The sequence below is a fragment of the Episyrphus balteatus genome, chromosome 2 (assembly GCF_945859705.1).
Source record: "Episyrphus balteatus chromosome 2, idEpiBalt1.1, whole genome shotgun sequence".
Lineage (NCBI taxonomy): Eukaryota > Metazoa > Arthropoda > Insecta > Diptera > Syrphidae > Episyrphus > Episyrphus balteatus.
In genome coordinates this window covers 88,087,019-88,101,429 of record NC_079135.1, presented here as the reverse complement: position 1 = coordinate 88,101,429, position 14,411 = coordinate 88,087,019, and the positions used below count along the sequence as shown (strand labels likewise).

Here is a 14,411-nt window from a genome sequence, read left to right as displayed (position 1 = left end):
TATAATATTAATCGATTGTTTAATTTGATCTCATTTATAAAAACCTCGTTGCACTGTCTATTTGCTTTGTTTTTCATTCTTTTTTCTCTTGTTTTCTAACCATCTAACATTTGTTTTTCTTTTTTTTTGTATTTATTTTGTTTTTGATTAAAATGATTTAAATATAAAATTATAAAATCACAAATCTAAAACTGTCTGCATGAAAAGAGAAATTGTTATTAATAAAATATGATAAAGTATCAATAACTATAGTATAAAATATTCAAAGCTATACCTATTGTATTTATTTATTTATTTCTTAGAATACCCTTTGATTTATTTTAATGAGAAAGGAAATCAAATCAACAATTAGTAATTATTATTGGTTTGAAAATAATTTTAGTTGTTTGAAAAAAAAAAAACAAAGATTTATCGAAGTTTTCAAAACAAGCTAAACTAGGTTATTTTACAAAAAGCTATGTCTTACGAAATAATATAGAATAATGTGGGCTACCTACATTGGCTACTTTTTGCAATAGTAAATAAAATAAAATAAAATGCACGACTGGGGTCGCGAGTACTTGCTCTTATGATAAAAGTAGCTCTTGTCTTAAAAATTTGTATGAACAAAAATAAGAAAATTTCTGGTAGCGTAAAGAAATATGTTAAATCTGCAATTAATGAAACACCGTTTTTAATGATTTTGATCGCAAAATAGACAGAAATAAATTTTTTTAAAATTTTCCAACATTTTCAAAAAAAAAAGTTGGTATGCCATTTTGAAGAAATAATTAAGTAACACTTAAAAACGAAAATTCGAAATATTTCACTAACTCGTTTACAAAAAAATGATTTTTCAAAGAAAAAAAATTTATAAAATATTACAAGTACTTAACCGCTTTCGTATAAATCAGGTAAGTCGTGTAAGAGATATTCCCAAACCATAAAAAAAAAAAAATGGTTCTATGTTAGGTACCGTTAATAACGGTTCAAAAGTTGAGTGTTAAAATTACATACAAAAAAATACTTTTCTGTTTGCGTTATATGGCAATTACCTACCGTTAATTTTGGTCACAAAAAAAACTTTTAATTTCCTCTCAGGGAATCACCAAAAACCCTTAACTATCAAGTTTGAAGCAAATCGCTCCAGTGGTTTAGGCTGTAGCTCGAAATAGAGACAGACAGACGGAATTGCGAGACCCACTTTTTTTTTTGCATTCTCTATCATCGTGATCTTAGGAAACTACTTCTTTAATGAATTAGAAGAACTATCTGAACTCTCAGGCAATAGCCTACTGAACTTTGTCAAGTCCTCCAAATGGCTCGAACAACCATAGCATTCATAGGTTAACACTTTCTTCATGAAGTTACAATACTTCAGGGTATCACAAGGGATCTACATTGATCTAAGTGTGACGGTAACAATATCAACTGTCAGCCCACATAACCTAACCTAACCATCATCGTGATGATATGTCTGATTGTTATTTCAAGTTCGATTTTTTTACGAATTCTAAACTTGCCCTATAGTACCCATATTCTCCCTAGCGAAATTCGTTTGTGAAAAAAGTATACAAATGGTTTTTTAAACCAAAATCTAAGTTATCTGCATCATTTTTGTAATTTTTAGGGCGGAATTCATAGTCGTCACTCAAGTTGAGAAATATCTTATAAGCATTCGCTCAAGCGAATCCTTATTCATAGTCATCATGTAGTCGAAATTTTTCTCAAGTGAGACTTTTTTTTATAGAGGAAACGCTTAAGCTTTTTCTAGTCAGTTGACATTAAAACGCAAGTGTCATTGCGAGCGTTTGTTTTTTGTATTTAACAATTAAAATTTGTATCTTGAGGAAGGACATTTTATATAGTTTGTATTTTTTTTATTTTTAAAAATTATTTAATATTTCTCAACTTTCCGAAACTGAGAAAAATGTTAACTAGATTAACGACTATGAATTCCGCTCTTATAGAGTTTGAAAAAATATCAAAAAATAAGTTAGAAAATGTTCAATTTAGTCAAGCCTTGAACAATTTTTTTATTTTTTTGAATGTTTCAGTTCATGTCTGCCCTAAGTGACATGGTAGAGGCATAGTGCCAACTTTACTATAATTTTTTTATTAAATTTAATTTTTTAATTAATTAGTTTATCAAACGTTCATAGAAAGAAATTAAGGGAAAACGAGTCAAGTGTGTCAAAAGCCATTTATTGCAATCTCAAAGTTTCAACAGAAATACCACTATCAAGTTTGCAGCAGTTTATCTGATTCTTTGCACTTACTACTTACATAGATCTTAGATGTTCAGATCTTTACATCTAAAAGGTCCATCTTTAGAACCTCGTTTTTGCACATTTCTCTATAGCGTTCTGGGCAAGTACTTATCTGATCCCTCGCTTGATTTTACATTGCAACCTTTACCTTTTCAAAATGATATGGGAATTGCCCAATTCACTGTCAGTTACGAGTTTGAACATTTAAAGTGTTAACGCATTATTTTATTCATTATAAAATAGTTTTGTTTGGTTTGTTCCTCTGTTTGTATTATTATTATGAACACTCTAGAAGAGAACATTTAAACAATGATAAAGTTTTATAAGTTTAGTTGCTTAAGCTTTTTAATTTCGTCCCCCATGTTTGCTATTCAGTCTTGAATAATTTGCAAAGTAGAAATAGGTAAAGTTCTTAACTCTCAACAATTTGTATAAATTCTATTTCGTACTTAATTAAAATCTATTGCATAGCAGCAGAACAATCAACAACAAACTATCAAGAACAGACAAAGAGAGACCCATTTTTGCTTACTTAAAAAAAAAAAAAAAAAAAAAAAACTACTAGAGAAAGAGCTTTACATTTTTATTTCCTTATAAATACAAAAGGATTGAAAATAGTTGAAGTTGTTTTCAAAACTTTTTTACTTCATAGAATTTAATTAATTTTGCAGAAATAGACAATTCAATTTAGATAACTTTTATTTGTTAGATATTTCGATTTACATTCGATTTGTATTTAGGTTTTTTTTTGTCTTCATTTAACTACAAAAAGTTGGATTTTATATAGGCTGTGTAGTGTGTACCTTATACATTTATTGAAAAAACTTTACCATTTAGCTGCACTTTTTAAAAATATATTTATAGCAACAAATCTACATAAATTTGTATGTGTTGAAAAAATTAATAGGGATTAAGTTGTTAACTCCAGATTTTGATGGTTTTACTGAGTTTTTAAACACCATTTCCTAATCAGTGCACAGAGAAAAATATGACCCGCTAAAAACTAACAGATTGCCATATTGTTTTACCTTCAATACATTTCATAAGGAAATCTTATTAAAATCAACGATTAATAAGGTTTTTTTAAGGAGATTTCTTACTATTTTTATAGAGAAAATCTTATTAAAATTTGACTGAAAAGTTGATTTTTTTTGCAACTTAGCACTAGAACAAAAATCGCGATCATTAATTTCATGGCAGGTTGGTTCAGGTGGTAAGGTGGGCGACTAATGATTTGAAGTCTCCAGTTCGATTCCCAGCCTGGTCATCGTTTTTTTTATTTTTTTTTGCAGATTTTAAAACAAAAAGGAAAACCCGATTGTTTTAATAAGGTTTCCTTCTTGGATGAAAACCATAGAGAAATCTTATTGTTTTTGTTCTATTTTTCTCTGTGTGGAACAACTAGATAAACTTGATTACAAGCGTTAATATGTCCTTAAAATTAAAATGGAATTATCTAAAAAAAATTTTTCAATAAGGGGTCCTGTTTTGACCGAAATCGTTTAAAACCCAGTTTTATCACCTGTCTTAGCGGTACCCAAAGCCAATGTTTGGTTCATCTAACTAAATATTGCACAACGCTGTTCTACTTTTTCTCAAAAATAGAACGAAACGTTTGACCGTTCAATTGTTTATCTAGATGCATGTACATAATGCGCAACAAAGGCTAAATTTAAAAACTCTCCAATTAAAAACACTAAGATGCTTACATAGATTCAGCTGCTACAACGCTATATTGAAAAGGAAATGATTTCTTCTTCCCATACTTCCTTTTTTTGCGGAAGGTTTATCTTTTCCAAAAATTAAGGATTTTAAGTTTGGTAATTCTAAGATCAAAATACTTGTGTTTAAAAATTTTTAGAAATATAAACTTTAATAATGCACAACACTACAGCGCAGAATAGAACACAGAGGTTTCCTTTAAAACTAGAGTTAATACAAAAGCAAAAATCTTAGACCGTACAAATTAGTGGAGTAACTAAAGCTCAAAAATTGGCAATATTAGGGAACCCGGCCGAACAGCTTAGATTTTGATAATCTTTTTTTTCAAAAGTCGGTAATTAAAAATACTTTAAAGTCTATAGATTAAAAATTGCCGGTGTTGCCGTTTTGATTTTTTAAATTTTATTGAAGATTTTTGTGAACAAAAAAATTTTTTTTCAAAAATTTTTCTTAAATTTAATAAATTAATTGATGCCAAAAGATTGTCTAGGAAATTCAAGGACAAAAAAAATATATGGGACAATCTTTCATCGTTCAAGTGATAGATGCAATTTTCTTATTAATTGACTTCAAACACAAAAAAAAAATATTTGAACACAATGGCCACACCTACAATATTTAAATGTACATTTTTAAAAAGCTAAAAGCTTAGTCATATTTGTAAAATTAAAATTAAGTTAATTGAATTAAGGGCTTTTGAAAGAATGACGGCAATAGCCAAAACGATAACGTATGATCGTAATCATATGCCGTAATTCTTACCCCGGAACCCACTATTTTTAGTTCATTCAAATTTTAATCAAAGTGGAAAGTTTAAGTGTACGAGTAATTATTAACATAGGCCAAAAGATTGTCTAGGAAATTCAAGGACAAAAAAAATATATGGGACAATCTTTCATCGTTCAAGTGATAGATGCAATTTTCTTATTAATTGACTTCAAACACAAAAAAAAAATATTTGAACACAATGGCCACACCTACAATATTTAAATGTACATTTTTAAAAAGCTAAAAGCTTAGTCATATTTGTAAAATTAAAATTAAGTTAATTGAATTAAGGGCTTTTGAAAGAATGGTAACTCAACTCAGATTTTTGAAAAAAAAAATTATTGAACAAATTTTAACAAGTGGTTTTTAAAACTTTTTCGTAATATAAAATGCATTTTTTTTTTAATTTTTTTTGCCACATTTATTATGATTTGAAATTATAAAAGGAAATGTCAATATGTATAACGGTTTATGAAAAAAATTAAAAAGTATTTCATTTTCGAAGAACTTTTTTGAATAGAAGTTTTGGAAAAAAATTTTACTTACCTATTTTTTTTTTAAAGTTCAACTTCTAAAATAAAATTATTTTTTATTAATTTAATAACCCTTACTGTTGAAAGTTAAATAGCCAAAATTTAAAGTTCTTATTTACCAAAGTCTTTGAGAAAATCAATTATTTAAATGCAAAAATTCAGTTTTTATCAAAAAAAACCCATTGAAATTGAAGTAATTTTTAATTTTTATTTTTTTTAACTGTAATATATGTATATTACCTTTCCTCTTCGGAATTCAGCTGATAATTTTTATGGCCAAAAATTTTTTTAAAATAAATTCATATTTTATTAGAAAAAGTTTGGAAAAAAGTCATTTAAAATTTTTTTTTTAAACATTTTTTTTTTAATTCTGAGTTTAAGGACCATTTTTTTCAAAAACTCTTTATTAAATTTAGTGGATTTAAATTTAAGAGATAAGAATGAGTTTCTGGCTTTTTAAAAATGTATTTTAAAATATTGTAGGTGTTGCCGTTGTTTTCAAGATATTTTTTTTGTGTGAGAAGTCAGATTGTGAGAAAATTGCATTTATTGCTTAAACGATGGAAAATTGTCCCTTACTTTTTAATACTTTTTTTAATTAAATTACATAGAGAATGTTTTGCTATCATTTGTTTTATGAAATTTAAGCAAAAAAATGGTTTTGTTCAAAAAAAATTTAATTTTACTTTTAAAAAACAATACGGTATTTTTAATAACCTACGTTTGAAAGAAAAAATAGTCAAAATCAGAGCTGTTCGGCAGGGTTCCCTAATAATTTGCTTTAGTTACTCTACTAAATCAGGGTTGTAAAAACTAATTTTTTTCCAACTTCAAATAAAAAAAAAATATTTATTGCAAATTTTTATTTCCACTGAAAAAAAATTTGCATTGAAAAAATTTCATTGTAACTGAAAAATAGTTGCATTAAAAAAAATATTTATTGCAAGTAAAAAATATATATATTTAATGCACATATTTTGCATTAGTTTTTTTTTGCAATGCAAAAAATTTTTTACTAGCAATAACATTATTATTTTTATTTTTAATACCTAAATATATTTTTTTATAATTTCAAATGCATTTTTTTTTAATTGATATTTATACAACCCTGGTACAAATACAATACAAATAAGCTGTCAAGTTATCATACTCTTCAAAACCGCTGTGATTCTGTGTTATAACAGGGGTCGAATCATAGCATACGTACGTTAACGTATACTGACACTTTATGACCCCATTTTTTTCTTATAATTAAATAGAGACGGCAATAGCCAAAACGATAACGTATGATCGTAATCATATGCTGTAATTTTTACCCAGGAACCCACTATTTTTAGTTCATTCAAATTTTAATCAAAGTGGAAAGTTTAAGTGTACGAGTAATTATTTACATAGGCCAAACTTAAGGTTTTTTTGAGTGCCTAACGCAAGTTGTTTTTTTGAAAAATCCATCGAAAACTGCAATTTTTTCATTTATAAAGTATTAATTTGTATGGATTTTTCAGCGCAACCCATTAATTATACAAAAAGAGATCTTTCACTATTGGTTATTTTTATCTTTTTTAATTTTACAAAATTATTGGTTTCTGTGAGAAATGAAGTAATATATTGAAGTAATCACGCAAATAAGAGGAATAAAAAGCTTTTTTTTTTTTACTTTTTTTGGTAGTTAAAAAAAAAATTGTTGGACAGCTTCAGAATAGTGTTCAGCACTCATGATATTCATATTTTTGTATGTATTTTGAGATTTTTATTTTTTCATATACAATTTGCAAAGGATAAATTAATGAAAAAAAGGGGTATTAAATAGGAATATGTATATGAAATACGAACTTTTATATTTAACACCAAAATAGTCTAGTCTTAAAAAAACGGTTGGGGTCACTCATAATTTTTTTTTTATACAAACTAACAAAGCACTATAATTTTTTTTTTGTTTTCATCCTATCCACATTTTAACAAACAAACTAATACACAGCATGTTAATGAACTATGTATTACTCGTAACTATTACTATTAACATATAGGGTCCTCTAATTTAAAAAAAAAATATGTTAAAAAAATGTGTACATTAATCCTGTTAAATATACACATATTTGTAACCTTATTGGTAGTTATTTTTTATTTTATAAGTTCTCCTTGATTTTATGTGCTTTCATAAACTCGACAAATATTTTAATTTCTGTCCATTCATATTATATTTGGTTCTTTATAGAAAAATTGTAACTAAGAAATCACGTCCCTGTAGATATGAGTTAATCAGATAAATGCTTTGGATATTTTAATTCGATCTTAAAATTTTTATCTTAAATTTGATACTAAATAAGACTCCTAAAAAAACTAAAAACTTTTTATATTATTTTTAAATTTAGTTTTGTTTATGCAAAATTTTATATAAGGTATATTATTATAGAAAACAAATTTAGTGAAAGAATATTAATAAATAAATAATTTAAATTAAGTTTCTCTTTTCTTCTTCTTCTTCCTCTTGTTCTATTTAATATTAAGTTGTTTTCTTCAACTATTTTTAAATTCTTTTTCTTCTAATAACTTTATGTTATTTTTTCCATCTTCACATTGTTTTATTTTTATTATTTTCTTATTTTATTGTTCTTTTTTCTTCTTCGCCTTCTTCTACATAACGTGTTTTTCTCTTCCATTGTTTTTAATTTTCCTTTCGTATATCAAATGCCTGATAAAATGTTGTGAAAAAAAAATATTTATAATTCTTTTAAAACAAGAAAAAAAATATTTTTAAACTGATTTCCAATTTTATAAGCTTGAAAATATGGATTGAACTACGCCTGCAACGTAAAAAAAAAAATATAAAAACCAACCAAAGCATCTATATTTTATAATAATATCAAAACAAAATTATAATAAATGGAGTTTAGCCAAAACACGTGCTCCAATACTTATAATCATTGTATTTCCATATAAGTGTGTCAATATTATTCTCAATTTTAATTGGTGTTGAATTTTTTTAAAAATCCATTTAAGCATTTGTTTATTTATTTATCTTTATTTATATTTATTTATTTTTTTTTTTATTTTTTTAACAAAAATTTAATTTTTATAATCGATTGTTTATTGCATTTCATACTTTTTAGTTTAAAATTTGTTTTCAAACTAGAGCTATATCAAATTTTTAATTTATTTGTTAAAACAGAAATTATATAGTTTTGTATATATAAATATATAATAACCTCGTTTAAAGAGTGAGCTAATAATAATAATATATTTTTTTTAGTAAAACATACAAAATTAATTTAAAATTTCGTTTCGATTTTGGGCTTTAATATTTTATAGCATGGTCATTGTTAAAACAAAAATTTAAAAAAAATTAACATGAAAAGTCACTTTTCTCTCAAAAATCATTAAGTTTTGGAAAATTCATCAAAAAATTATTGCTAAATTAAAATAAACGAAAAAATAGTAAGCCTTTGACAAGTGACAGTAAACGTGAGTTGTAGACTTCTTTTTTATATGCCAGATACCACCTGAATATGATTTTCTACAAATGTATTTTTTAAGTTAAATATTTAAAAAATAAATATTTAGCATTTTTTTGTATAATACAAAAGCTTATTTCATAGCTAAGTCTTAAAAAAACAACCAAAAATCGTTTAGCTAAATCCAATACAATTAAAAGCAATCACTTCACTTAAATATAAAAATTCAAATACACCTCCGAACACTTCATTCATAAAATTTATCAAAAAGACATTTAACACTTAAATTAAAACCAATGGATTTTCGTAAAAAAACAAAAAAAAAAAAAATAATAAATATCATAATTAGATTAGTTAAAGTTTTTTGCTAAATGCATTCACATATTTATATATTTATCAACAAACAAAAAATCAAAATTGTCAGTCAAAATTACAATTTTACAACTGCTTTTATTTTTGTTCAAAATATACTCGTGTTATAGTAATTATCTCTGAAAAAAAAAAAATATTTTTTATAAAAGGATTTTTAAATATTTTTGTTTTTAATTTTTGGAAAACAAAATTTTTCACATAATTTCACGTACGTTTATTTGTTTGTTCCACTTTTCACTATCCTTCCCGAATAAGGTTCCACGACGAGGAGCACGCGAATTTGCTAAACTCCATGTGGCTAACAGCCATCACCTTTTTATGTGTGGGCTATGGCGATATAGTTCCCAATACATATTGTGGACGTGGTATAACTTTAACCTGTGGTATGGTGGTGAGTATTTAACTAAAAAAAAAAAATCAAAAAAACAAAAAAAAATCAAAAACAAAAATATTCTTAGCCAAATCCAAAAATAAAAGCCTTGTTTTCGTTGGTTTTACAATTCTATTTTTTTTTTTTTTACAAGCTACTCTCCTAACCAGGCTTTAAGACCTTTAACCTTAATGTATAATACCATAATGTGCACCCACCAAATAATAATTATTTTTTTTCTGCAAAATGTTGGCACATTACTTTTTTTTTTAATTAAAATTAATTAGCTTCGGTTGGTTAGATAAAAAATACTCGTATAAAAAGGCCCAAAAACTATCTTCGAATAACAAACAACAAAATAACAAGAAAATGTGTTATATATAATTCACAGTCAGTTCGATCCATATTTTCTGCTCTCTGATCTTCGAAAAAATCAGAATCAAAATCAATAAAAAAAATTAAAAAAAAAAAAAAAACTTTTAAACAAAAAACCAAATAATTTTTCTTTCCAACCATGTGTATCTATGTGTTTATCGAAACAGGTTTCATGACGAAGAACATGCAAATCTTTTGAATGCCATGTGGTTAATTGCGATCACTTTTTTAAGTGTCGGTTTTGGTGATATTGTCCCAAATACATATTGTGGTCGTGGTGTTGCTGTCATCACTGGAATTATGGTGAGTTTATTTCGATTTGTGAGTAATGCGCCAAGCAAATATGATGAAAAAATCAAATGCCAAATAAAAAAAATCCGATAATGATGAAATTAAAAAAAAAAAATTACCGCTAAATGCCAAAAAATCGATTGAATCAAAAAAATTATATATAATTAAGAAATAAAAGTAAATAAATTAAACCAAACAAAAAATGCACGGACTGAGCTGCCAGTCAAATGAAAATGCATGACAAATAAATTACTTACAAAAAAAAAACTTAAACAAATTAATTTTATTGTTAAAACTACTTCTTCACATATATTTATTTATTTATATCTGTGCACTAACAAAAAATAAATATTTTTAAATAGTTTTTTAATTGAATCACTTTTGATATATATTCATAATAATTCTCGCGCTTCAAAATAGTATTTAGGAAGATTCATTAAATCCCATTTTTGGTCATGTTTTGAATCATTTCTTATAAGCTTTTCAATAAGAAAATTTAATTCATTTAAAATTATTTAATGCGGAATATTTAACAGTTTACAATCATAATTTTAAAAATTATGCATTCCAATGCTATATTTTCATTGCGAATACATCAAAAATTTCTCCACTTACGACAAATTTACTTCGTTATTTCGTTACTTGTACCTATGTATAATTTAAATAGATACTAATAGATACACGTTCATAAACTTAAAACATACGTGCGTTTTAGAAGCATTCATTTAATTAAATGGAAAATATCAAAAAGTTTACATATGAAAAATAAATTAATCATTGGAAATTATGAACAGGTAAAAACATTTTTATTCTAAATTAATTAAAGACAAAATCCCACGAATATAAGCTTTTAAGAATTATACAAAATTTACTTAAATTTTAAATTTCATTCAACTGGCAAAACTCTTATTTTATTAATCTTTTTCAGTGGAAACACTATTTAACGTTCTTCTCCAGAAATCAATGATAAAAGATAAAGTTTAGTGCAATTTTTTGTCCAAGAATAAAATGTAGCTTTTCAAAGAAGAATGCGCAAAAATATATTGCTCATTTGCTGCAACAACGACATATCTAAAAAAAAAACTAGATTTTCAGAACAAATGTTTTACGTTTTTTTCATACATTTTTCATATAGGGTATGAATTGGTATATTAGCCAATTGAAAATCGAAAATTTTACCCCAATTCCACAGAAAGATAGACAATTTTATTTGTAATTAAATAGTATAACTTTCTCAGAAATCATGTTTTTTAGATATGTTATTGTTGCAGGTTGCAGCAAATGAGTGGTATGGAGAAAAAATCCCAGCATCTATTAAAATGAAACATGCATAAAGCTTGAAAGGGCATTATCGTAGATAACAAATATGACATTTTTTTCTCAAAAAAAAAAAAAAAAAAAAACATTTCCAAAACTTGCTAAGACGATTCTTGAGAGTTAGATTGTTTTGATTTTAGTCGCTTGAGATCCAGCATCGAAAAATACCTTAGGATCATGTCGATAAGCTTAGATTTGGTTTTAAATGGCACTTTTTACTTGTTTTGGTCAAACTGCAGAAGGTTAACTACAGAAATTATGTACAGGAATTATGTAGGTTTGGGTCATTATCTTAACATAAGATGATTGGTATGAATAGTTCTTTGATTTGGTTGTATAAGATGTAAAGGAGATGGGGCAAAATTATATGGGACTTGGGCCATGAGCGTACATTAATGAGACTAGTCTCGAATTGAAGCTGGAGCTTAGTATATTCAATATATGAAGTTTTTTTTTAAATCGAAAGTCAGGGTCCTGAGATATAAGGCTCCAAAGTTCGTTCTGATAACCATTTTTTGTCCCTTTTATATACAAATATCATTAGAACTATAAGAGCTATATGCATGTTTTTGATGTCAAATGAAAGGTTGTTTTTGTGCCTTTTCAACAATATATAACACATATTACACATACAAAAGAAACGGCGAAAAAATAAAGAAAAAGTAAAATATTAACGAAAAAGAGAGTAATCCTGAACAAGTTTAAGGTTGACCTGAAAAAACGACAAAAACTAAGGATGAGGCTTTGTTCCTGAAAGCCTCTGCAATAATAATCCGCTTTTAACAAAATCGGATTAGATATTTTTTCGAGATATCCCCGTAAAAGGGTTTTTTTTTATGAAAAATTCATACCAAAGCAAGGCACGAGTACGATAACTTAGGCGCCGAGAATTGACAACGGCTATTTGTAGAGGTGTTCAATACAAATATTTTTACTTACGGGAGGGGGGGGTCAATGTCCCTCCCTTTAGGCGGGAGGGGCAATTTTCAAAAGATATACTTGAAATCATAAAAAAATTATTAAAAAACAACGGCAACACTTACAGTTATCAATGATACTTTTTTCAAAAGCTAGAGTTATACACTTGATTTTAATTTTTAAATCAAGACATTTCAATCAATCGTTTTTGAAATAATCGATTTCAAAATCAACACTTGGGAAAAATAAGATTAAAAAAATACATTGGATACTATTTTTGTCAAGTTTTTCAATGAGAAATTCATTGATGAGTAAATTGTCTCAATAATTTCCTAATCAAACACTGAAAACCATATCTTCTTATGCCTTGCTTCTAGTTTTTGAGAAAAATGTAAAATAAGAAAACTTTTTTCAAATCCTTCAGTGGATTAAGTTTTTGGGGACTATTCTCTGCACCATCAGGGCTCTCCTGCGGTGAGCGTACAATGGGAATCTAGTTTTTTTTTAAGAAGAACAAAGCTCTTTACTGACTCTATGTATGAATATCGATCTTTTCTGATTTTTGATAATGGTAAACAGCCAAGAAAATAAAAATCTGATTAAGAAATTAGTTTTTCTATTTTTCATTTTTTTCAAAAACTAGAAGCAAAGCATAAGAAGATATGGTTTTCAGTGTTTGATTAGGAAATTATTGAGACAATTTACTCATCAATGAATTTCTCATTGAAAAACTTGACAAAAATAGTATCCAATGTATTTTTTTAATCTTATTTTTCCCAAGTGTTGATTTTGAAATCGATTATTTCAAAAACGATTGATTGAAATGTCTTGATTTAAAAATTAAAATCAAGTGTATAACTCTAGCTTTTGAAAAAAGTATCATTGATAACTGTAAGTGTTGCCGTTGTTTTTTAATAATTTTTTTATGATTTCAAGTATATCTTTTGAAAATTGCCCCTCCCGCCTAAAGGGAGGGACATTGACCCCCCCCTCCCGTAAGTAAAAATATTTGTATTGAACACCTCTACAAATAGCCGTTGTCAATTCTCGGCGCCTAAGTTATCGTACTCGTGCCTTGCTTTGGTATGAATTTTTCATAAAAAAAAACCCTTTTACGGGGATATCTCGAAAAAATATCTAATCCGATTTTGTTAAAAGCGGATTATTATTGCAGAGGCTTTCAGGAACAAAGCCTCATCCTTAGTTTTTGTCGTTTTTTCAGGTCAACCTTAAACTTGTTCAGGATTACTCTCTTTTTCGTTAATATTTTACTTTTTCTTTATTTTTTCGCCGTTTCTTTTGTATGTGTAATATGTGTTATATATTGTTGAAAAGGCACAAAAACAACCTTTCATTTGACATCAAAAACATGCATATAGCTCTTATAGTTCTAATGATATTTGTATATAAAAGGGACAAAAAATGGTTATCAGAACGAACTTTGGAGCCTTATATCTCAGGACCCTGACTTTCGATTTAAAAAAAAACTTCATATATTGAATATACTAAGCTCCAGCTTCAATTCGAGACTAGTCTCATTAATGTACGCTCATGGCCCAAAAACGCCCCATCTCCTTTCTTGCAAAAAATAGTGATCTAATTCCATAATAAAATGCATTAACTATGCATTTTTTTTTTTTTTTAAATAAATATCATAGGTACTTAGAAAAATACCTTCTAACATGATTGATTTTTCTTCCTCGATACGAACAAAAATAAAGTGTTGCCTTTTACCCCAAAATGCATTTGATACATTATTACTTTCATAAACTAGAAATTTTGGTGTACACATTTAATTGTTATACTCACTTAAGGAAACTGCATTGTTAATGCACTTTATTTTGGAACTAGTTTACTTTGGCATGCAAGAATTTCACATCCAATTCAAAGAAAAAAGGTTGTAATAATTTCGAAATGTTCTTATTACATCATCATGGACCTAATCATTTCTTTCAATAATGCAAAAAAACATCGAAAAATTATTTTATCGTTTAATTCTAGCTAATGAAAAATTCCTTTGACTTCGAATAAAATTTATAGATTA

At 26.5% G+C, this 14,411-nt stretch overlaps 1 protein-coding gene across 7 annotated transcripts in view; it reads left to right on the top strand.

Moving 5' to 3' along the window:
- The window catches only part of LOC129911576 (small conductance calcium-activated potassium channel protein), a 233,909-nt gene that overhangs the window by 200,577 nt on the left and 18,921 nt on the right, over positions 1 to 14,411 (top strand). For 5 of the 7 annotated variants that reach the window (XM_055989409.1, XM_055989407.1, XM_055989413.1 and 2 more), the window contains one exon: positions 10,009 to 10,144. In XM_055989409.1, coding sequence (XP_055845384.1) covers positions 10,009 to 10,144 — 136 coding nt within the window. Of the gene's footprint in view, positions 1 to 9,351; positions 9,488 to 10,008; positions 10,145 to 14,411 lie in introns of all 7 variants that reach the window. The other 2 variants (XM_055989412.1, XM_055989414.1) reach the window with 1 other exon arrangement.